Raw genomic sequence first — 24,213 nt, 5'->3', positions numbered from 1 at the left:
AGACTGAAATCTGCTAACAACGCCAACAGCAAAGCAGATATCAGGTCTAGTACATAACATAACATACATCAGACTCCTTACAGCAGATGCATAGGGGACCGCTTTCATCTTTACTATCTCTTCATCAGTTTTAGGAGATTGATCTTTAGATAGAGAAATTCCATGTCTGAAAGGGAGAAATCCTATCTTGGAATCATGCATGCTAAACCTGGAGAGTATTATATCAATATAAAGAGCTTGGGATAAGCCTAATATCCTTTTATTGCGATCTCGCAAGAGCTTGATCCCAAGGATATGAGCCGTTTCTCCCAAATATTTCATATTGAAGTGCGTGGACAACCACTATTTAACTGAACCTAACATGCCCATATTATTTCCTATGAGCAATATGTCATCTACATATAAGATTAAAAACGTCACTTTGTCCCCATCCCACTTCTTGTATACAAAAGATTCGTTAAGACACTGATCAAAACCAAAAGTTTTAATCGCCTTGTCAAAACAAGTGTTCTATGACCTAGATGTCTGGTTCAGTCTATAAATGGACCTTTTAAGCTTACACAACATATGTTCCTTGCCACTTTCCACGAAACCGTCTGGTTGCATCATATAGATGCACTCATCAAGACTTCCATTAAGGAAAGTTGTCTTGACATCCATTTGCCAAATCTCATAATCATAATGAGCAACAATGGATAAGAGAATCCTAATAGACTTAAGCATGGCTACCAGCGAGAAGGTTTCCTCATAATCGATCCCTTCTTTCTGAGTAAAATCTTTCGCTACAAGCCTTGCTTTAAAAGTTTGTACTTTTCCGTTTACACCTATCTTTTTCTTATAGACCTACTTGCATCCAATGGGTTTAACCCCATCAGGTGGTTCTATAACATCCCAGACTTGATTAGAGTACATAGACCTCAGCTCTAATTTCATAGCAGCAATCCACTTATCAGCATCTTTATCATGTAGTGCTTGGTCGTAATTGACAGGTTCGGAAGTTGGCTCCTCAAGGATCCTATTATATGATTCTCCCAAGAACGTATAACGAACTAGTTGTCTTATTTATCTCCCACTACGACTACACACTACATCAGTTACAGCTACACCATTGTGATTTTGTGGTTGAACCACATCATTATCAGGAACCTGAGTCTCCATGTTATCCATAGGGACATCAATGACTTTATCCTGTTGTGCAGTTTGCTCAACATAACTCCCACTACTTTGTGGTAGTATGACTTCGGACACTTGTTCTTGTGGGACATCAAGTCTATTGACATTTCTCCCACTACAAAAATGCAATGGTATGTCAAAATCGACTTCCGGGGTTTGCATCTGGTCGTTTTATTTTTTAGATGACTGAGTTTCCATTCCTTTGCTAAGTTCTTGTAAAACAATTTTACTTCTAGGAACATGGCTCATCAAATAGTCCTCTTCAAGAAACATGGCATTTGTTCTAACAATTACTTTCTTTTCTTTAGGACAATAGAATAAACCATCTTTCGTCCCTTTTGGATAACCCACAAACACACACACATCCGTTCTCGCCTCCAATTTATTTGTTTTCCCATTTAACACATGTGTCGGATAACCCCAAACTTGAATATGTCGCAGACTAGGCTTGCGCCCAGTCCACAATTCTGTAAGGTTCAAAGGTACTGACTTTGAAGGAACTAAATTCAGAACATAATTTGTTGTTTCTAAGGCATGTCCCCAAAAGGACGAAGGCAAACTAGAATAACTCATCATTGGTCTAACCATTTCCATAAAAGTCCTATTTCTTCTTTCAGCTACACCATTTTGTTGTGGTGTTCCGGGTGCAGATAATTGAGAGGTAATTCCATATTCTGATAAGTAACTAATAAATTCTGCAGAGAGATACTCACCACCACGATTAGATCGTAGTGTCTTGATATATTTATTATGTCGCTTTTCAGTCTTTGTCTTAAATTCTTTTAACTTTTCAAAACATTCAGACTTTCGACGCAACAAATAAATATATCCATACTTTGAGTAATCATCTATAAAAGTTACAAAATACTCAAAACCACCTCTTGCTTGGACATTCATTAGACCACACAGATCAGAATAAATTAACTCTAATTTATCACTTGCTCGATTTCTTTTTGAAGGAAAATTACGTTTTGTCATTTTTCCTTTTAAACAAGATTCACAAGTTTGTAGTGCTTCCACTTTTAATGAACGTAAAGGTCCATCCTTAACCAACCTTGAAATTCTGTTTAGATTTATATGACCCAAGCGCAAGTGCCATAAATATGTTTCACTCAATTCAGAAGAACGTTTTCTCTTATTTGGTAAATCAATATAATTCAGTTCTTTAGGTTGTAACGGTTTAGGAATAGAATCTACAATAAAAAGACCATTTATCAATGTAGCCGAAGAGAGATAACGTTTATTATGACTAATAGCATATTTATAAATATCATGAAAATTAATGTCATAACCATCTCTCATAGCGCTAGAAATTGAAATTAAATTCCTTCTAACGGAAGATACATATAACGTGTCCTTTAAAGCTAATATTCTATCACTACCAAACGAAATACTAATATTTCCTAATGTTAAAGTTGGGGCTGTCGAACCATCTGCTTGATAAACATTGATTTCTCCTCTACTTAGCTGTCGCGTTACCTGAAACCCCTGTAAATAAGTGCAAACATGATTAGTGGCTCCCGAATCTACACACCATGATATGGTAGAAACAACCGCTAAAAGATTTTCAACGACAAGTAGATGTAAATCACCTGGTTTATTATTCAGCTTGGCTTGACATTGCTTCTTGTGATGTCCATGCTTCTTATAGTGATAACACTTGCCCTTAGCCTTTTTCACACTAGCAATTGCACTACCAATAGAGGGTTTTTGAGTCTTTTTCTTCTGCCCGCCTCTCGGCTTAGAAGGAGAACCTACCTCAAAAATTCAATACCACTGGAGGAGCTTATTGCTTGATAATAGTCTCTGCCGACTGCAGCTCATTCAGCAATTTCGCAAGTGACAAATTCATTTTGTTCATATTACAATTCAGGCGAAACTGCTAAAAACTGTCAGGCAAAATCTGCAAGATCATTTAAACCTGTATATCCTTATCAATGTTAGCTCCAAGGACCTCCAATTCATTCAGAAGACTCATCATCTTCAGAACATGGTCCCTAACAGATGAGCCTTCAACCATTTTGGTATTCAGAAAAGCTTCCATGGCAGTCTGCTTAGCCGCACGATTCTGATCTCCAAACATCTCTTTGAGATTTTTCAAAATATTATAAACAGACTCCATAGACTGATGCTGATGTTGCAGAACATTCGATATAGATGCCAAAATATAACACCGCACCATCTCATCAGCCTTAACCCATTTTTGGTAAGCTTTATGTTCATCATCGGTAGCATCAGCTCCGGGTTTTTCTTGACACACCTCATCGAGCACAAATTTATACTCTTCAGTAATTAGGACAATATCCAAATTTCGTTTCCAATCATCTTAATTTAGACCCTCAAGTTTGTTTTGAGTAAGAATAGCAGTAAGGGGATTAAAAACAGTCATTGTTAATCTGAGAGACAATTGAATAAATAGATCAAAATCAGTCATGTATTATTGAATATTAAAATTCAAAACACACTACATGTGTATAATCCATGCACCTTGAACAACAAGTTTAATTGGAAAAAAACTATTCTTGCATTATACATATGTAATGACAGATTATTCATTCTATGAATTTAAACATACCATACTCAGATGGAGACTAAACTGTTAATTTAAGTCAAGTGAATATCAATATTCAATATACTAGTCCCATTAAACCAACATGCATACTTAGATGGAGAGTAAATACAAGTAATCAACAACTAGTATAATCTAGTGATTATCTATAATGAGTTTATCTAATATGGAAGAAGGCCTACGTCAACGTGTAAAATCATTATATCACCAAAATTTAACCCTGGAGTCATAGAAAACGATCCCTACCACCACTGGATTAAAACAACTTTAAACAAATTCGAAAAAATTCCAGAAAAATATAAAAACACCCAAAACAGCATCTAAACGACCCCGAAAGCCCGAAAAACGGCTTACATCATGAGCAAAGTTGATGAGTATTGATCACTAGGCCGTTTCGCATGGACCTGCCAAATTTCAGGTCAATAGGACTCCATCAACATGTTGACCTCCGATTTTCTAGCCAATTCGGCCAAATAGTAGATTTTGCGTTTTCCTCGGATTAACAAAACTTTCAGATTATTCTAATCAAATATCATCAATAATAAGCATATATTATATGATTTTTAGAATAATCACAATACTCGGAACAATTACCATGTAATTCAAAACTTGCATATTAGCATGATGCTCCTTTTCATATTCATCCTAATTATTTAATTAGACATGATTAGGGTCTGATACCAATTGTTGGATTAAATATCACAGCGGAAGCAATTTCAGTATCATATTCACGTGTAAATTAAACAATTAGCACATATGAAGATTATACGAGTTATCTCTTGAAACGTGAACAAAATAGATTAATTTATGTCTCTTGTTCTAGAGTAGCAAGATCGCGACTTCAGCAAAACCTTCCACAGTCTTCTACTGTGATACCCAAATAATATCCGAAAAGAAAAAATTTTGAGTGGGCGAAATTCCAAGGAAAAACGTGTAAGAACCAGTGCAAAAACGGCCAGGTCTATATGGAGTATATATAGCCACGTTTTTTAGGTTAAAACCATTTTCTAAAACCTGTTAGGTTTTCTTCTTCCACTAAAAGAAAAGTTTCCTTTATTTCCTATTATTTAGGCATAGTAGGGACCACATAATTTATTTAATTAACAAGGCTTCCTATTATGGAATTAATTTCTACCATAATAAATTACGAATTATTTCACTGAAAATTCGTAATTGCAATCCTTAGTTCAATTTCAAAATTCTTCCATAAAACCTTATTTAACTCCCCATGTTAAGATTCAGATACTAATCAATCAAATTAAATTACTGACTAATTTATTGATTACTTTCTTTAGACTTTTGCTTAACTTATTTTATGTGTCGGATACAAAATTCACCGGTCGGGTTTACACATGAAAACTTATAAGCTTTCATAAAGGAGTATCATTAATATCAAAAGGCGAGACATGGGTTCTATCAACTAATTATTACTTCGCTAATGTATATCATTATTGTCCAATTTACCTGGCTTATTGACCCACGAAAGAATCTCGTTTTTTAATAAATCAAAACAATTGACACACACAACTAATAATAAGTATATCAAGATTAAGAGTATAAGTATATTGAATGGACTAGAGAAATTATTTTATTAAGTCAGTATAAAATACTTATTTCTACTTGATCTATTCAATACATACAAAATGTATTAGCACAAGAAGTCGGAATTAAACCATTCCCATAATCAAGATAAATTATATTAATCTTGTGCTACAACCATTCCGATGGTTTTTCCAATTCCATCATTAGATTGTGAACATAAACTTTATGACTTATAATAACCGATTATTTAATCTTCTGTGTATAAGCTAAACTCTATACACTAGATCATCTACTATATAAGCAACGGACGCACAGACAAATACATGATCTATTTAAAATAAAACTTTATCGAATTGAATAAATAAATAAACAATTGCTCCATAAAGAATACTATAATAATACGCGTGATTTATAATATATCTTAACATGTACACACCTAACGAGAATGAATATCACGTAAAATAGTCAAAATCAAGCTCCCTTATGGTATACTCTGTTTTAAAAGGCGTTTCTGGGGCGAGCCCCGGGGCGAGGCGTACCAAAAACGCCTTGGGGCGATGGTGTGGGGCGAAAGTCTCAAGAGGCGTACGTCCCGCAATTTGGGGCGTACGCCCGGGCGTTTTGGGCGCGTTTTTTTAGTAAGGAATAAGCCCTAGAGACTTTTTCAAATTAAAATAAAATTTGTTGAATTAGTCCTTCATATAATACCCAAATTCTCAAAAATCAGTTTGGTAATTACTCAAAAGATTTAAAAAGGAACGCAAAAGTATTAAATTTAAAAGTAAAGACCTTTTTTTATTGATTTAAGCTCTAATTCATGGTTTTCTCAATTTTTTATCTTGACCGGTAGTCTGCTAATATCTCCCAAAAGCAACGAATATTTAATTTTTTTTACAAATACAAAGAGAACTACATTTTTCTTCATAGCAGCAAATCCAAAGTTCAAATTGCAGGTTAATCATCCTTTTTGTTCCTCCATATAGAAAATTTTATTCTTTTAGATTCAAATTACTTGTGCTTGTAAGTAACGTATAATAGATTGTTTGATTAGTTTTTTGTGGGGATGGAGCACACACATATATAGTTTTCTTCAATTTTTATGCAATTTTACATGTTTATAAATATTAACTGTCATTATATTATTTTATAAAATATTAAAAATTAAATACCTATGGGGCTTACGCCCCGCTGAGGCATATGTAAAACGCCCCGCATTACGCCCACACCTTTTAAAACACTGATGGTATATTTAACGGCCAATCCATTTCGGATTGACCGAATTGATAGAGAAGTTGATATCAAACTCAAATTAATTTACAAATTAAATAATGACAATAAACTGACACTGCGTTCGCAAAGAGAACCTTTTTAACCCAAAACAACGTCTTTAACGATCAATAAAAATAATAACTTAACTTCTTTACATTGACAATATAAAAACTAGTTTACAGTATCAAATAACAATTATAATAAGTGAAATTAATTGCTTAAAAATAAGACAAACAACCTGCTACAATAAATTAAATTTCACTGATAATATAATTAATGTAAATATCATTTGCATCTATTTGATCATTGCTTATCCACAGCCTTTTCATCCTTCTTTTCGTCCTTCTCTTCCTTTTTTTCTTGTTTAGCTGGACCAACTGATATTATGTCAATTTTCCCAACTTTCTTTAACTTTTTTGCAACTGCTATACTATCCATTTCACCCAAAATTATCATCTTCTGCTCCTTTATATCAGCTGCTATCGAATCAACTCCTATCAAAATTTAAAACTAAAAATTATAACTAGCTATATAATGACCAGAAAATAACAATAAAATGGCAAAAGTTGATTGGAAATTGTGACATATAAATACTGTGTTTGGTATAATGGAGGTTAGTAGGCAATCGAGTATTTTTTTTTTTTTTTTCATACGGCGGTAGTATTAGTGTTAATCTTGTATTTTTCTTATTCCTAGATTGCTATTACTATATGTTGTTTTCTTATTATCTCGTTGTTGTTATTGTTTATTGCTACTCCTTATTTTATCGTTCATTGAGCCGAAGGTCTATCGGAAACAACTTCTCTATCTTTCCAGGGTAGGGGTAAGATTTGCATACACACTACCCTCTCCAGACTCCACTTGTGAAATTTCAATAGGTTTTTGTTGTTATTGTTGTTGAGTCTTTTTCATGAAAAATATTTTCCTCAAAAATAGTGTTTGATTGGTGAGTGAAAAATATTTTCTAAAAAAATATTTATAAAGATTAATAATCCTATTAGCGAATCGGAGAGCATCTTGATGGAATTTTTTATTACTAGAGATTAACAATATAGTTGAATCAAATAATGCGAAGTTAAATGTTAAGATAGTTGCAAGGAAAATGACTTATGTCCTATAAGTGATCGTGGAAATTATTTTCCCCCTTTTGATAAAAATATTTTTCTAAGGAAAACTTAAAAGAATATTTGGATAACCAAACACCAAAAATAACATTCTCATCAATAACATTATTCAGAAAAATAACTTTCGTCGTACCAAACACACAGGTCACAGGGTATTATTAAAAAGCTTTCTTGAATACCATGTATATCAGCAACAGCCTCCATAGCTTTTTGTTTCGTTTTTTCGTCGCTCATTGTCATAATCTTTACCACCAACTTTTGCTGTATATAAGATATGCAAATTTTTCATTAGTAATTAATACAATAGTAAGCAAGAAAGTTTGCAAACCAAGAAAAAAGGAATATAATCAAACATATAAATAGAGTATAAGAAGGCTAATTTCAATATGACCTGTCCCATTTGAAGTATCTTGAGTGATAGCGCGTGCTAATTAGCAAGGAACAAGTCGTGTTCGAGCTATGGGAATGGAGAAACTCTTAGTATGGAACGTATCCTCCTTTAGTGAACCCGACCTGAGGCGAATTCGAACTAGTCAGGCCGATGGGTGGCTTTAGATACTGAATGGATAAACCGGAAAAAGTTCTCCTATAACTTGATTTGGAACTCAGAGATCAAGTTTTGGAAGAAATATTAAGAAAAGAGGGATTGATTTGGGGGAGAAGTAGTTGGATTAAGGCTTTTATAAAGTGTAAAAATTGATAATTCTTATGCATGGCTTGGTTGACTAACAATTAAGTATGGCATTTTCCATAACTTAATAGTATTAATTTGAGAATCTTCTCTAACTGATGAAAGCAACATAATTCACTCCTGTCACGCTTTGTAGTTATGAAAAGCCAACTAAGATCAGCAAAGAAATGTTATAGATACAAATTAAGTACCTATCAAGTGACATAAATTAGAAAGTAGGTACAATGATACTATTTATACACCAGAAACAGTAACAATAATGCTGGTTAAGTAACCAAAAAATGTTGTGGTGGAGTAGTAAGTACTCCTTTATCTTTAATCAGATGTCTCGAGTTCGAGACCTGGGTATGGAGTCTCATTTGTTAGAGAATGCTATACCCTCCAATGTGGGACTTCCCGGCGCAAATCCGGATTTAGCCAGATCCCAATGCGGGTACCGGACGCCGGGTGGGAAACCAAAAAAAAATGCTGGTTAAGTAAACCCTCTATCCTTCTCCACTTAAATATCAAACTTTTATCGTAGAAATAACACTAGGTAGCCATTCTAAAGGGTTATTATTTAGAAATTAACCATATCCTGAATTTCAGTTTTCCAACCTAATTTTTCAAAACACAAAGTAAAGATTTTTAGTTTAAATTTTTAGGATAAAATAAGTACCAACTAATTCCTAAGTAGCAATCTTAAAAATGGCTATATGTGTAGTTCCCTCGCTTTTGTCTGCAGTAAGATTCAAATCCGTGTAAGCTTTTGTCTGCAGTAAGATTCAAATCCGTGTAACATGCGTCTAATCTACACATTACTCGTGCTCTTATTACTAAACCAAAGCCCTCGAAGAGTTGAAACATTAACTAAATGATAGTTACACTTTCATTTTGCTATGCCTTTCAATAAGGTTTACTGTATACCAGAAAGGAAACAAGAACAAATGCAGAAACTCAATTTCATTTGTAATCAAACCGTATCTCATGTTACTGAGATTATCCATAAAACACGCAAAAAAAAAAAATCTAGTGCACATTAATCTTCACAGCTTTCAACCATAATTTAATGGACCAATATAGAAAACCCAGTTCTCTCATACAAAATTTTGAACTTATAAGAATGGCTATATCAAAAATTCAAACTTTAGCACGAGAATAATGATTGTCATTAGGATTCCTCTTTCCACTGAAAACAGCTAGTGCTTTGCGAACAGGAGGCTGCAGAGGAGCCTTCTTACTAGTATGGTGGAGAAAAAGAGTGTCCGGAGTAAACATCTCATCCCCCTACAAAAAAAATCAACTCAACTTCTCAAAAAACTTGAAAATGTGCACCTAAAATATTTATCATAGTAATTGAAAGAAAGGAAAAAAAGACGACGGCAAGAGACATTTTGCTGAAACCAACCTGCTTGTTCTTCTTTTTCGTCTTAGGATATAGGAACTTCTGTGGAAGCTGATCCTCACGTAATATCGGGTTCTTGGTAACAGCATCTCTACCCCCTTGAGGTAAAGGCAGGGAAAACTGCAAATGAAAGCCAACAGCAAAAATTAACATTCTAGGACATTTAGGTAAAGTGTAAGATTGAAAAGAGAGGATTCTAAGCAGTGGCTTCAGTGTCTATTCCGACTTTTATATACGATTGATAAGCATTGAACACATTTCAGTTCGCATGTGTGAGCAGTGTGCAACTCACACGAAATCACCATCTATTATTTAGAGTTAAAAGCTTCATGACTACGCTTCACAAGCCACTCATCTTTGAGTAATTGGATAAAAAAGAAAGAAGCAGCTATGTACAGAAAAAAGTGACAAATGTGAGCTTAGCTAAGCATATACTCAAGTTACTGTTTTGATTAGGTGCCAGGATGTGATTTATAGAAGTATTAAAATTGGAGATGCTTAGAAAATGAGGTCTCAGTTCTCACCTTCGTTCCTCGCAAGGATATACGTGGTCGGCGTGCTGCAAGAACAATACCATTTTCACCAACAGTCACTGCTACCTTGCGTAAAGTGCCTCCATTTCCACAATTGGGACAGAAAATCCTACCAACATCTGTTGTCACTTTATAGCAGGCATGGCATTTCAGTACCCACCTGAAAATAAAAACTACAGTCAGCAAATCACATTCCTATACAACCAAATATTAGAGCGACTCCAAGCATAAAGGAGAAGTGTATTGACTGACTCAATAGGAGGAGCATTTCAATAGTCCTCTTACAGAGTTCATGATAACTCGGCAACATGAAGAATAGACAATGGATATTATAGTGTAGTACGAAGCTGAAATACAATTTTTTTTTCTTCTCTCTTATTTGGGGGATGGGGTGGGGATCACAGCAGCTTTTACAAACCTGTGCAGCTCACGAATCTGCATTCCTCCAGGTGCCACAAGGCGTAAGCCCATTTGAAGAATAACATTTTGCATTGCAAAATCACCTGTCACGCAAGCCACGCTTGACTCGGACAAGGATTTTAACATCCAACTCTGTTCGCTGCTGTCATCATCCACAAACGATGTTTCAATGCTCTCGTCCATCTGGCTGGCCATCTCTGCATCTTCCGCTCCTCCATCAGCACAGTCAAAATTTTCCCCTTCATCTTCTTCAGATTCTTTACTGTCTTGCTTAGCATCATTGGATTCAGGCCCCTTAAGGGAAATGTTTGCATCTGCGTCATCTTGAAGAGCGTTTGCAGAATCTTCTTCAAGCCGCATTTGACTCAAAATCGTAGACAAATTTTCTTCACCATCTCTTACTTCAGTAATCTTACTGCCCTCTCCGTTCGCCTCCGGATTTTCTTCCGGTAAATGGGACATAGCGATATCATCACATTGACAGTTGTCAAGGTTTTCATTTACTGCATTTTCAGTTTCATCTTGTATATCATCCATTTTAGATGATGTCTCAGACATTTCACGTCTAGCTTTTCGTCTGAGAAATCTCCTATGAGTACTTCGGCTCACAGCGGGTCGCCAATCATCACCATCCTCATCATATTGTCCCTGTGATGCATCAATTCCATCGGCAACCATCTTCTTACCTTCAATTTTTACCTCTTTTTTCTGTGGCAGGTACTTTCTAGGCTTCCCGAACCCACCATCAGCATCCAGCTGATCCTCAGAATGAGAAACACCGCCATTCAAGGTTGAACCATCTCTACTTTGTTGATCAAGAGGAATAACATTCAAGCTCAAATCTTTCAATGGAAGAATTCTAGAGTTGGAGTTTGCTCCAGCATCCATTGCATGTTCTATTGCGTCCCATTCTTCTTGATTAGGGACATTAGAGCCCCATCCGGGTAACTCCTTCTCTGGCAACCTTTTCACATTAACCATGTGAATAGGCGGAGGGCAATCCCGGAGATGATGAGTTCCATGAAATTGAGCCTCCAAAGTGCAAGTTAAAGCAATGAGCTTGAGATCCACATCGGAAAGTGTTTGCAAATCACCAGTAGCTCTTGCAAAGCTGATAACTGGAAAGACAGGTAACATAACATATTCAATAAGATATCCAAGATTAAAAATAACACTCTGAGCATAGTTCTCTAAAATTAGACTAAACTGACATACACTTCTGGGTTTCTCTAAAACTAGAGATTCTATAAATCGCACACTTATCTCTATATTGATATACCAATCTCTAACTAGACTATATACATTCTTGGGCCTCAGCAAACATCAAGCGCTACCTTAACAACTTTTCTGATAAAGTTAGACTCTAACCTCTGTAATTGGAATCAGACTTACCCAGTGGCCATTAAGCAAAGAAACTGACAAGAAACGACAAAGATATATAAAAACCAAAAATACTTCACATATTTCACCATAGTTTTTCTTTCAACAAGTCTGTGTTTAAAAAGAATACAATGTGACCTTACTTATCAATAGAATCACACACACACACACACACGAGAGTTGTGTATGACTTAATCGAGCCATCCACAACTGTCTATCAAGTTTGTTCAGCTATCAGCAAAACATAGTATCTTCTACTTACACCCCCCCCCCCTCCCCCTCCCCGACCTGCGCAAATTCACTTTAAGTGTGAGCTTGTTCATATTGCCAGTCCCAAGCCCAAATAAAAGAGCATATTTTTGAGATAAATTGACAACAAGAATAAAACCAGAAATTAATGATGAATCTTCACAATATCAAAATGGTTAGCAAGCATTGCGATGCCGACCTCAACTAACTTCGGATTGAGGAAAAATCGATACTATGCTAACTGATTAATTTCATGTAACTAAACCAAAGCAATATAAATAAAAGGTTAATAAAATCAACAAAACTACACATCTAACATAGCGCATAAATATACAAATAGGTACAAAAATTTAAAAAAATTAAACTTTTAACCTTTCTTAAGAGAATCAGGAGAAGGTTCCATTGTATCAACAGTGAACGGAAGGAAATTAAGCGAGTGACGAGAATTAGGATCACGAATCTCGCTCAACACTTCAGGTACCGATACGAACCGGTCAGCTGAATGGTTCATCTTATCTCCGCCTTGAATTATAGCGTTTGCGTCTACTACTGCTACTGCTATTCCCTTCGTCGACTTGCAGCTCCCGACTAGAACTCCAGTACCTGCTGCCGCCGCCGCCGTGGGTACGGCGGCGGTAAAGGTGGTCGGAGCTTGTGGTTGTAGTGGTGGTGGTGGTTGTTTTAGGATGTTGCTCCAACATGGTGGAGGAGGAGGGGGCTGGGTATCCATTGTTGTGGAGCTCATGCTTCAGAATAAGGGAACGGAATCTAAAACCCTAAAAAATGTTGTTAATAAGAAGCATACAGAAGGAATAGAAAATGACGAAAATGGTTCCATATGTTTGGGGTAAATCTAAAATAGTCTCTTAAATGTATTCTTAAGAAGTTTTGGTCCTTTAAATTTGACAAAAGTGAATCTTTTTAGTCTCCATAAAATATTTAACGAATTTTGGTTATTACATTTTAGTGAAAACTATGAAACAATAAAATTTAGCCGAAACTCACATTTGGAGATGTAGCTTTTGCAATTTTTGTTGTTATTACTTATTAGTTTGTTTATTGTGTGTGTTGCATTTTTGAGGTGTTGTTTCTAATATTTGACAAGACTTTTATAATATTTTTTATTAAACTTTTGTTATAGTTTTAGTTAAATCTAACACACATGGCTTGTTAAATATTGATGAAGACCAAACTTATTTGCTTTTGACAAACTTAAAAGACCAATATAGTTATACCTATATAAACCGTAAAACGTTATATACCTCTAACACTTTGCTTAATTTTGAATCGATACATGAATCGAATACTCACTTTATGTAAAGTTCTCTTTCGGTGGAGGAAATAGATCTAAGCAAATGAGTTCATCTAAAAAAATATTTTTTAGGCGAAACATATGTGAAAATTCGCTAAAATTTCAACAACAATCAGATCTAAAATCTTAATTTTAGAAGTATATAGGGAGTTATCCTTACATGTTAGATAGCTTAATTTCCTGTGTCAGTTATAACTCCTCCACCACTTATGTTTAAACCTCGCTACTAAATACTAACTTTCACCCCTATCCAAGAATTAGATGTGAAAATTCACAATACAATTATACAACTAACAATAAATACTACTACTCTGCATCTGTGAGCTTGCTCACATTGTCAGTCCTAAGCCCGGATAAAGAAGACAGTTGCGGTAGGCTGAAAGTGTAAAACTAATCAATTTATGATGAATCCGCACAGTACATGAATATATGAAAGTTGGTTCCTGCGAGGGAAAAGATTGAATATGGAATTTCTTATTTCTCGAGCGAATTCCAAAGAACACCAAGATCAACATTGCCTCCAGAAATTACAATGCCAATATGACTGCATTCACTATAAGCTGGATTATTTTGGAAACCATCAGAAAGAACAGCTGCAAGGCCAATAGCTCCACTTGGTTCCACTGCAATCTTTAGAATCTCATAGCAAAGTCTCATAGCTTGTATTATCTCTTTATCATCAACAACTATGACATCATCCACGAGATCGCGGACAATAGGCCTGTAATTTGATGTTAAAAGTAAATGCCAGAGATCATTTGATAAACAAAATTATCAAATGAATAAAGCCTTATGGAGCTTGGTCGACACTACAACAACAAACCCAGTACATTCCCACAAGTGGAGGTCTGGTGAGGGTAGTGTGTACGCAGACCTTAACCCTACCTAGTGCAGATAGAGAGGTTGTTTCCAATAAACTCTCGGCTCAGAAGCGCTTGGTGGAGAATAAAAGGGGCAAATGGAGAAAGAGGCTTCTTTAATGCAAGGGTAAATACACCAAAAGTGAACAAAGAAAATAGCATGATCTCTAAAATATTGATTTATCCCGATCTTTCCACCAACAAAACTTTGACTTTGACCATGAAAAGCGCCAAATTGGCACAAAGTAGTTTAGAGTAGAAGGAGCTCTAAGAATTTACCATGTAAGATCTCCAAGAAAAGCTCGAAGCCCATCGGCGATAGTGTTGACTTCAGATAACTTAGTAATCCTACCATTGATTTTCGACTGGAAAGCGTCATCTGCTCCCATTGGTTCAGCAGCCAAAATGCGAATGGCAGGATTGATGGACTTAGTAGCCAACGCGACTCCTGATATTAGACCACCTCCTTCATTCCAAACCAGAAACATGAGGTTGATTTACAAATTAAAATTTCAAGCAAACAATTTATGAAGTCTTAAAAGGGTTGAATTACTCATGAAAACAGAAAGGGTTGATTTACCACTAATTGGGACTATTAAAGTGTCAATATCTTGAGCCTGTTCCAGAAACTCCAGTGATATTGTACCCTGCCCACTGTAAAGACCAGAAGAAACATTTCAGTAAAATGGAAATTCTTTTGATATGAGTTTGAGAGGTTAGAATTAACACCATTTCTTCTAGCAACTGGCTGAGCAATTTTTCTTCTCAAACTGAGACATGAGATCTCTTATGATCTTACTTTTAGATGTCCTTTGCAGAAAAAGTTCTTTCATACTCTTCAGTTTTCCTGCCTAAAACTGAAATTAATGATCTAAGAATCTTACATTTTTTTGTTGAAGGTTAACTAGAAGACCGACAAGCCAAGATAACTGACTGGGATCAAGTTGCTTCAGTTTTGATATTAGTTCCAGAGCTCGAAAGCAAATAGAGGCAACATAATTTTTTTTAACGAAAATGGTTGTGTTTGGGCCAGCTTGCACGTAACTCGAATATTTCACCAGGTACCTGCTACCTCCTACCAGCACCGACACCGGATAATTCTGCCCACCAAGGTTCAGGCAGAAGGGAAGAAATCACCTAAAGAAGACGACAGACTGGAACCAAATATCATCTATGAATAAATGATAAAGAAAAAAATTGTTACCTTATGATGCGCCCATCGTTGTAGGGATGAATAAGAACAGCGCCAGTATCTTGCAACACCTTATTTGCAGTATCCTCTCGGGACTGCATTGATGGCTCACTCCGGATAATCTGACCACCGTAACGTTTGACATTCTCAACTTTGCATTTTGGAGCATTTTTTGGTATAACTATATATGCAGGGATGCCCCGCAGTTTTGCAGCCAAAGCAAGAGCTGCCGCATGGTTTCCACTAAAGTCAAGGGAAGCAGATCAGAGGATATCGAGAAAAGTGATAAAGATAGTAAACCACAGAAACCAGAAAGCTTTAAGCGAACCTGCTATGAGTTACAACTCCTTTAGCGGCCTGATCATCATCAAGTGAATAAATAGCATTACACGCCCCTCGGAATTTAAAAGCACCACTGATAAAATTGTACAAACCAATGGCGCTTAGTTAGAACTTTTAGAAGTCAAAATAGAAGAAAGTTTAGTTCTCTAATAACACACATTGCACAAAAACTACTTGAAGACAAATCTTTCAATTCTACATTGTTAAAGAGCTTCTCACCCCTTTTGAAAGCATTCACATTTAAAGTAGAGCTTTCTTCCAGCAATAGAATTTAAAGTTTCTGAGGTGAGGACAGGAGTTTTGTGCACAAAGGGCTCGATGCGTACTTGAGCTCCCCTGATGGAAGAGATATCAGCAGCATAATTGTCACTAGATGTTGGGCTGTGTGATTCCATCATCAACTACTATGGAATTTAACACTCGCGAAGCTGTAAACATGTAGAATTTCTCAAGTCAATCTAGGGGATATCAACAACAACAACAATCCCGTGTTTTCTCACAAGTGGGGTCTGGGGAGGGTAGTGTGTATGCAAGCCCCTACCCAGTGAAGGTAGAGAGTTTGTTTCCAATACACCCTCAGCTCAGATATCTAGGAAAGATCAAAGAACAGAAATACCTAACAATGTGGAATTTCTAGAGCCTAGTCAGTGAAGATCAGAGAACAAAAATATATAATCAGTTAACTGTGAGAAGAGAACATAAGAATACTACCATGCATAGCATACTTAGAGTACGGCGTAGACGCATGAGATCATAATGTATGTATTTTCTCCTTGGAAGTTGTCTTTAACATGTTTTCTTTTATGTTTCCCACAAGGAGTTAAACTACAAGACAATCCACATGTATCTCATAAACGCTATATTTATTTTCAGTCAAGGATCTCAAAGTTAGTTTTGATCCGCAATATGGCAATGCAGACAAGGTGCTGTTACAGGCGAAGTTAGTACATAGCAAATAAAGAGTGCCAAGTGCCTCAAAGGAGTTCCATTCACTATGATTCCAGCATAAACAACTGTATCATATCACATAACAAGTTTCATGAACTCAACTACCTTATTTACCTATGAAACAATAGGGTACTATATCCAAAGGACTTCAATGAACAACATTCAAATCTATCAGTCTTTTACACTGTTTTCTTCAATGTGGCAAAGCTGCGTTACCCGCAACAGGAACGGACTCGGATCGAACGATATATAGTAATCAAGACCAGGGGCGGATGTAGAGTTCCATCACCAGGTTCATCTAAACTCACTACTTCTGACGCAGAGCATAAATTTATGTGAAAAATTGCACTAGAATTGCAACAGCTGGTAGGTCTGAACCTATAATTTTAAAAATATAATGGGCTCAATGCTAAGAACCTTAAAAGTTTAGCTAATAGAATTTAAATCCTGAATCCGTCTCTGATCAAGCATTGAATAAATCAAGTTGGTATTAACCCCCAACGGGTTGGGATCGGTTATATGAGCCTATGTTATCCATTCCACTCTACTATGACATGTTTCATCCTAATAGTGGTAAATCATTTATCTTTTTTAAGTCAATAGGCAAATACTACTCTGCACTCAACAACAACGACAACAACCTAATTGAATCTCACAAGTGGGGTCTAGGAGGGTAGTGTGTACGCAGACCTTACCCCTATCCTGGTAAGGTAGAGAGACTGTTTCCAATAGACCCTAAGCTCAAGAAAGAGAAAAGACATGGTGGAAACAAGTGATATCAACAAATAGGCCCGAAAGATCGTAACAACAATCACAAAGTCAGAAGGAGATGAAAAGAAGCGGTAGCAATAACAACAACAGGGTACTAGGAGACCGAAGCGGAAGAAAATAGGAAAACAACATGATATACTAGCAATCTAATACCATATAGACCCTAATACCCTCAGTCCGAAATGGAGATACGCACGACTACCTACTAACCTTTTCCCTAATTCTTGACCTTCACACACTCCTATCAAGGGTCATATCCTCGGTAAGTTGCAGCCGCGTCATGTCCTGTCTGACCACCTCTCCCCAATGTTTCTTAGGCCCCCTCTACCTTTTCTCATACCCACCAAAGCCAACCGCACGCACCTCCTCACTCACTCACTCAAAATTCCAAAGCTGCCTATGAGATAACCAATTTTGCCAGCACTAACAAACAAGATATAACTACACATACTCACTAAGCCAAACAAGCACATTTAAATACACTACTACTGTCTTCTTTTTCAAATAAATAACCCAAAAAAGTGATAGCTTCACAGATATAAACAACAAACCAAAGAACTAAAACCAATATCACCAATTAAGCAAGAATAACTAAAGGTGGGTTTTGCTTCAAATTAAGCTGAAGCAACTCAAGAAACTATTTGGGTCAAAACAGACTTTACTTCACAAAATTTTTATACCCATTAAAGCAAATTTAACAAAATTAACTGAAATCATGTACCAGTTTAAGATTGTAGATGCTGAAAATAGAAAGATAAATAATAAGGAAAGAAAGAACCTTTATGGGTGGCAAGAATTACAGTCACTGAAGCAGAAAGATACTCAACAGCCAAAACACCAAAAAATACAAAAATGGTCTCTTATTTTTTTAAATTAAAGGTATATTTAAATTAATCTTTTAAATATATTTCTGACAGGTTATAAGTCACATCTTCGAAATGCAACTTATAGGCCAAATTTCTAGAATGCTAATTTATAATTTCTCAAATACAACTAAAAATCGTATTTCTGAAATGCAACTATAAGTTGTATTTAAAATACAACCCTAAATGAAAGAGAACTTGTTTTATTTTTTGGTGTAATTAATATTTCACATATTAATTTTTAATTTATTAATAGTATGATTTACGCATTTAAAACTATTGAAAAATAGTAATATGTGTCATAGTTTCATATAATAAGAAACATTTGAAAATAATTGTAGTGAAAAAATTGTTTGACTATGGAAATAAATAGCTTAAGGGTGTGTTTGGTACGAAAGAAATTATTTTTCATGGAAAATATTTTCTATGAAAAATATTTTCCTGGTTGTCTTGTTTGGTTGGTGAGTGGAAAACTTTTTCCGAAAAATATTTTCTAACGTTTGGTTAGAGAGTAAAAAATATTTTTTTATACTACTCTCTTCATCCCTTTCCCCCAAGTCCTCATGTTTCCTTGTCCCTCCCCCCCCCCCAAATGCCCAACATTTTAAGGACTCTATTTTCTTCAACAACTTAATTATTTTTCAAAAAATTCACACAAACCCAAAAGGAACTAATGTGCTGCTTTACTTTTTTTTACGCAAAACAATATTGAAATTTATGCTCCAAAACTATAAAAAAAATACTCTTTTTTTGGTCGAAAAAGAAAGTACTATTTCTACATCATGAAAATAAAGTAATCATTTTATTGAAATAAAAGAAAGTACGTTTTCTACATCATGAAAAGAAAATACTCATTTTGTTGAAATGAAAGAAAATACTTTTTCTACATCATCAAAAGAAAGTACTTTTTTTGTTAAAATAAAAAAAATATTTTTTTATATCATGAAAAGAAAATACTCATTTATTGAAATGAAAAAAATACTTTTTTATATCATGAAAATACTTTTTTATATCATGAAAAGAAAATACTCATTTATTGAAATGAAAAAAATACTTTTATTCTATCTATAACATGAAAAGAAAGTACTATTAATAATATTTTTATTTAGGGTGGGGGTGAGATTGTGGTAGGATGGGGTGGGAGTGGGTGGGTAGGTGGGGTATGGGGGTGGGTTGGTGGGGAAGGTTGAAAAAGAGTTTTAGAAAATATTTTCTTTTCTCTTGATAGGGAAAATATTTTTCTCCAATTGGAGAAAAATAAGTTGTTGAGGAAAATATTTTCTAAAATATTTAAACCAACCAAACATGAAAAAATTGAAAAACATTTTCCTTCATACCAAACAACCCTGAATGTTTTCTATTTCTCTAGTAAAGAGTATTTGTGGATCCTAAAAATACTAGGCTCTCTATTTACAGGCACAAACTTCTTTCTTTTTTCTTTTTCTTTTTTTTATTTGCTTATCTTAACATAAAAATTTATATACTCTAATAGCATGTTTGGCCAAACTTCTAAAATCTGCTTATTTTCAAAAGAGCTTGTGATGACCCGATAGATCATCTAGAGCTCTAATCTTTAATTTTGTACCCTGAAACCTCAAAAAGTTCCTTTTAGCCTTTTTCGATTTGCGTGCGCAGTCTGAGTCCTTTTCCGGAAGGCTCTTATGTGAAATATTGATTAAAATATGAATCTGTGCCTTAAAAATCTATTTGAGTTGACTTTGGTCAAAGTTTTAAGCAAACGAGTCGAATCCGTATTTTGATGGTCCCGGTGGGTCCGTGTCTTGATTTGATACTTTGGCGTATGCGCGGAATCGAATTCGGAAGTCCCTAGATCGAGTTATCACAATTTGTTGAAAATTTGAAGTTTAAAGGTTTAAAGAGTTTATGAATATGACCAAAATTTGACTTTATTTTTACTAGGTTCGAAATTTTGGTCCCAGAGCTTGGTATAGGTTCATTACTATATTTATGACTTGTCTGCAAAGTTTGGTGTAAAACGGAGTTGATTTGACGTGATTCGGACGTCCAGTTGTTAGAATGAAAATTCTTAAGTTTCATTGAAAATTTCATTCGTTTTGGAGCTTGATTCGTAGTTCTAGGTGTTATTTTGGTGTTTTGATCACACGAACAAGTTCGTATGATATTTTCGGACTTGTGTACATATTTGTTTTGGAGCTCCGATGGCTCGGATGAGTTTCAGATAGGCTACAGAGTGAATTTGGACTTAGAATCATAGCTGATGCCTTTTGCTTCTGGTTTCTGTTGCAGATCTCGCATTTGCAAGCCTCACATTTGCGAACAAGGCTTCGCATTTACGAGCATGGGCAGGCTGGGTGATCCTCGCATTTGCAAGGTAAAAGTTTGCATTTGCGAACTTGCTGATTCCGCTTTTGCAAAGGCAGAGTCGCATTTGCGACTCAACATGGTTGTTGACAGTCTTCACATTTGCGAAGAAATGGTCCGCAGTTGCGAGAGCTGGGGGGGTGGAGGGGTCGCATTTGTGACCAAAAACATCGCGTTTGCGATGACTGGGCTTCTGAGAGAAGTTCGCATTTGCGACCTCTTTCTCGTAATTGGGAATAATATATCGCAATTGCGACATCCGCAGCTGGGTAAAAAATGAGATAGACGGGATTTTTCAAATTTTCAACACTAAAAATCTTAGAGGCGATTTTTCCCGGAGCTTTTCTTCCTCAATTCATTGGTAAGTGACTTTAACCTACATTCTTTCAATTACCTACTACATTTCATAAGATTTCAACCTTAAATCTAGGATTTTTATGGTAGAAATTGAAAATTTGGGTAGAATTGGAGATTTTTGTAAAATTAGAATGTAGACCTCGAATTGAGGTCGGATTCCGAAATAAATTACATAATCGAGCTCGGAGGTGAATGGGTAATCGGGTTTTGGTCTGAAACTCGGGTTTTGACCAAGCGGGCATGGGGTTTACTTTTTTTGACTTTTTGGAAAAAGTATAAAAATTCTATCTTTATGTATTGTAATTAACTCCCTTATCATTATTTAGCGCTATCGAGTCAATTGTGGTTAGATACGGTTGGCTTGGAGGCGGCTTCTAGAGGAAAGGCCCTGGTAGAGCTCTGAATTGACTGCGGAGTGGGGTAAGTGTCGTGGTTCACCTTAACTTAAGGGATTAGGACTTGTTTGCCTATTTGCTACATGTTTAAATGTGTGGATACAACGTATATGTGAGGTGACGAGTACTTATGCGTTATTGTTGGGTTAAAGCATGCGGGTGGGACTTGTTGCTTGTAATTTATTGCTGTCTTTACTCATAATGTCCATGCTTATATTAGTTTATTTATTATTTGATCATTCTTCTCGCATTTATGAATTAAATTGTGATGGTTGAGTATTTCTTTGAAATTGAGGATTGGTATCTCCGAAAAATTATCGACGTAAGGTTTATTCTTGTTTATTTTTATATTCATTACTAAATAGTAAGGTAGAGTGTTAAAGCACTGAGGGTGATGTTGTGCCGTTATTTGTTTCATTTACTGATTAATACATGGTAAGAAAGAGAGTTAAAGCACGAAGGGTGATGTCATGCCATATTTATTGTTTCAAGTAGAGATCGAGAGTAAAAGTACGAAGGGTGATGTCGTGCCATTATTATCATTTCATGGTGAGGCTGAGAGTAAAATCACGATGGGTGATGCTGTGACATCTTTATTCATTATGTTTATCCGTTTTCATTGGTTGAGGACTTATTTGACTATTTTATGTAGTCGTTCGTGTTGTAATTGTCGTATCTTGTTCCCCATTTGCATGTCCCCTCCTAATTTTACATATTAATTCTTTATTTGTTACTATGTTGCACATATATCTTCGTTCGTACAAGTTTAATTTCGTGGGTGTCTTGTCATAGCCTCATCACTACCTCGTCGAGGTTAGGCTCGATACTTACGAAGTACATTAGGTCAGTTGTACTCATACTACACTCTGCACTTCTTGTGCAGATTTTGGTACTAGTCCCAGTTGTACGTGAGGTGTCGGATTGACCTATTTGGAGACTCAAGGTAGATCTGCTGGCGTCCGCATACCTTGAAGTCCCCTTCCTCTTTCCTCATTTACTGTTCATTTAATTCGAAACATTTGTATTTATTTTAGACTCTATGTGTATAACCTCTAGAAGCTTGTAAGCTTGTGACTCCAGATCCGGGTTGTATTTAGATATGCTGGTTATTATGCTACTTCACACTTTATTTTAGTTTTATCTTAGTTTAATTAGTTTATTTATTTGAATTGTTTAAAAATTGGTTTAAGAATTTCTCTAACGTTGGCTTGCCTAGCGAGTGAAATATTAGGCGCCATCACGGTCTCGAAGGTAGAATTCCGGGTCGTGACAAGTTGGTATCAGAGCCCTAGATTACCTAGGTCTCACGAGTCACGAGCAGGCTTAGTAGAGTCTGGAGGATCGGTACGGAGACGTCTGTACTTATCTTCTAGAGGCTATGGAGTTTAGGAACAATTTCACTCTTATTCTTCTCTGTCGTGCGGTTTTATTCTATCATTGATGATTGAATTCTTCTATTCTTGCTCTCTTGCAGATGGCGAGGACACGTACTGCATCTTTAGCTGGACAGCAGCCGGAGCCCCCAGTGGCGGCTCCTACGAGGGGCAGAGGCAGAGGCAGAGCTCAGCCTAGAGCTCAAGCAGCAGCACCAACAATGGAGCCTCAGGTGGATTTTGATGAGGAGGTTCCAGCTCAGATTGAACCTATTAGACCGGCTCAGATCCCGGAGGGATTCATTGCCACTCTAGTGCTCCAGGATGCTTTAGTCCGTTTGGTAGGCCTTATGGAGAGTGTGGCCCAGGACTGTACATTTTCGATGGCACCGACGTCTCTCAGAATAGGGGTATCACTCACTCCCGCTACTCACGCTACGGAGCAGATGGCTCCCCAGTATCAGACTCCAGCAGCCCCGCCAGTTCGGGTAGTTCAGCCGGTTGTTACGGTACAGGCCAGTGATAGGCCCGCCATATCTTCTGAGGCTTTATTGAGATTGGACAAGTTTACTAAGCTCTTTCCAGTTCACTTCAATGGTGTACCTTCTAAGGACCCACAGAATTATCTTGACCGCTGCCATGAGGTGCTGCGGAACATGGGTATAATTGAGACCAATGGGGTCGATTTTGCTGTGTTTCAGATGATGGGTTCCGCCAGGAGGAGGTGGAGAGATTATATGTTGACCAGACCAGCTGGGTAGCATGCACTTACTTGGGAGCAGTTTTCACAGCTATTTCTAGCGAAGTTTCTCCCTATCACACTGAGAGAGGATTACCGCAGGCAGTTTGAGCGTCTCCAGCAAGGCAGTATGATTGTTACTCAGTACGAGACCTATTTTGTGGATCTAGCTTGACATGCCCTTATCTTGCTTCCCACTGAGAGGGAGAGGGTGGGGAGATTTATTGATGGACTCACTTACACTATCAGGCTATAGATGGCCAAGGAGACTGGGGGCGATATTTCCTTTCGGGCGGCTGCAAATGTTGCTAGGTGGATCGAGATGGTTCTTGCTCAGGAGAGGGAGCAAGGGTCTGATAAGAGGCCTCGTCATTTCGGTGGGTT

The 24,213-nt window shown here is 36.4% G+C and overlaps 3 protein-coding genes across 4 annotated transcripts; all 3 read right to left on the bottom strand.

The window, feature by feature from the left end:
- Positions 1-6,682: 6,682 nt before the first annotated feature.
- LOC104117354 (heavy metal-associated isoprenylated plant protein 39-like) lies at positions 6,683-8,375 on the bottom strand. Its single transcript, XM_009628399.4, has 3 exons — positions 8,069-8,375; positions 7,857-7,938; positions 6,683-7,047 (listed from the first exon to the last, which is right to left on the bottom strand). The coding sequence occupies exons 1-3, from the start codon at positions 8,075-8,077 to the stop codon at positions 6,857-6,859; spliced, it is 282 nt and encodes a 93-aa protein (XP_009626694.1). The 5' UTR covers positions 8,078-8,375; the 3' UTR covers positions 6,683-6,856.
- A 920-nt stretch (positions 8,376-9,295) lies between these two features.
- On the bottom strand, positions 9,296-13,106 carry LOC104117353 (RNA-binding NOB1-like protein). Its single transcript, XM_009628398.4, has 5 exons — positions 12,707-13,106; positions 10,704-11,823; positions 10,277-10,445; positions 9,756-9,872; positions 9,296-9,634 (listed from the first exon to the last, which is right to left on the bottom strand). The coding sequence occupies exons 1-5, from the start codon at positions 13,077-13,079 to the stop codon at positions 9,488-9,490; spliced, it is 1,926 nt and encodes a 641-aa protein (XP_009626693.1). The 5' UTR covers positions 13,080-13,106; the 3' UTR covers positions 9,296-9,487.
- A 917-nt stretch (positions 13,107-14,023) lies between these two features.
- On the bottom strand, positions 14,024-18,720 carry LOC104117352 (serine racemase). 2 transcript variants are annotated; one of them, XM_009628396.4, is made up of 7 exons: positions 18,538-18,720; positions 16,260-16,468; positions 16,027-16,113; positions 15,711-15,941; positions 15,087-15,160; positions 14,786-14,972; positions 14,024-14,367 (listed from the first exon to the last, which is right to left on the bottom strand). In XM_009628396.4, the coding sequence occupies exons 2-7, from the start codon at positions 16,436-16,438 to the stop codon at positions 14,121-14,123; spliced, it is 1,005 nt and encodes a 334-aa protein (XP_009626691.1). In that variant the 5' UTR covers positions 16,439-16,468; positions 18,538-18,720; the 3' UTR covers positions 14,024-14,120. The 2 variants fall into 2 exon arrangements, with proteins under 2 accessions (XP_009626691.1, XP_009626692.1); XM_009628397.4 differs by lacking the exon at positions 18,538-18,720 and adding an exon at positions 18,481-18,509.
- Between the last annotated feature and the right edge of the window lie 5,493 nt (positions 18,721-24,213).

This window comes from Nicotiana tomentosiformis, chromosome 12 (genome assembly GCF_000390325.3).
Source record: "Nicotiana tomentosiformis chromosome 12, ASM39032v3, whole genome shotgun sequence".
In the NCBI taxonomy this organism is placed as follows: domain Eukaryota; kingdom Viridiplantae; phylum Streptophyta; class Magnoliopsida; order Solanales; family Solanaceae; genus Nicotiana; species Nicotiana tomentosiformis.
This window is presented reverse-complemented; position numbering and strand designations above follow the sequence as displayed.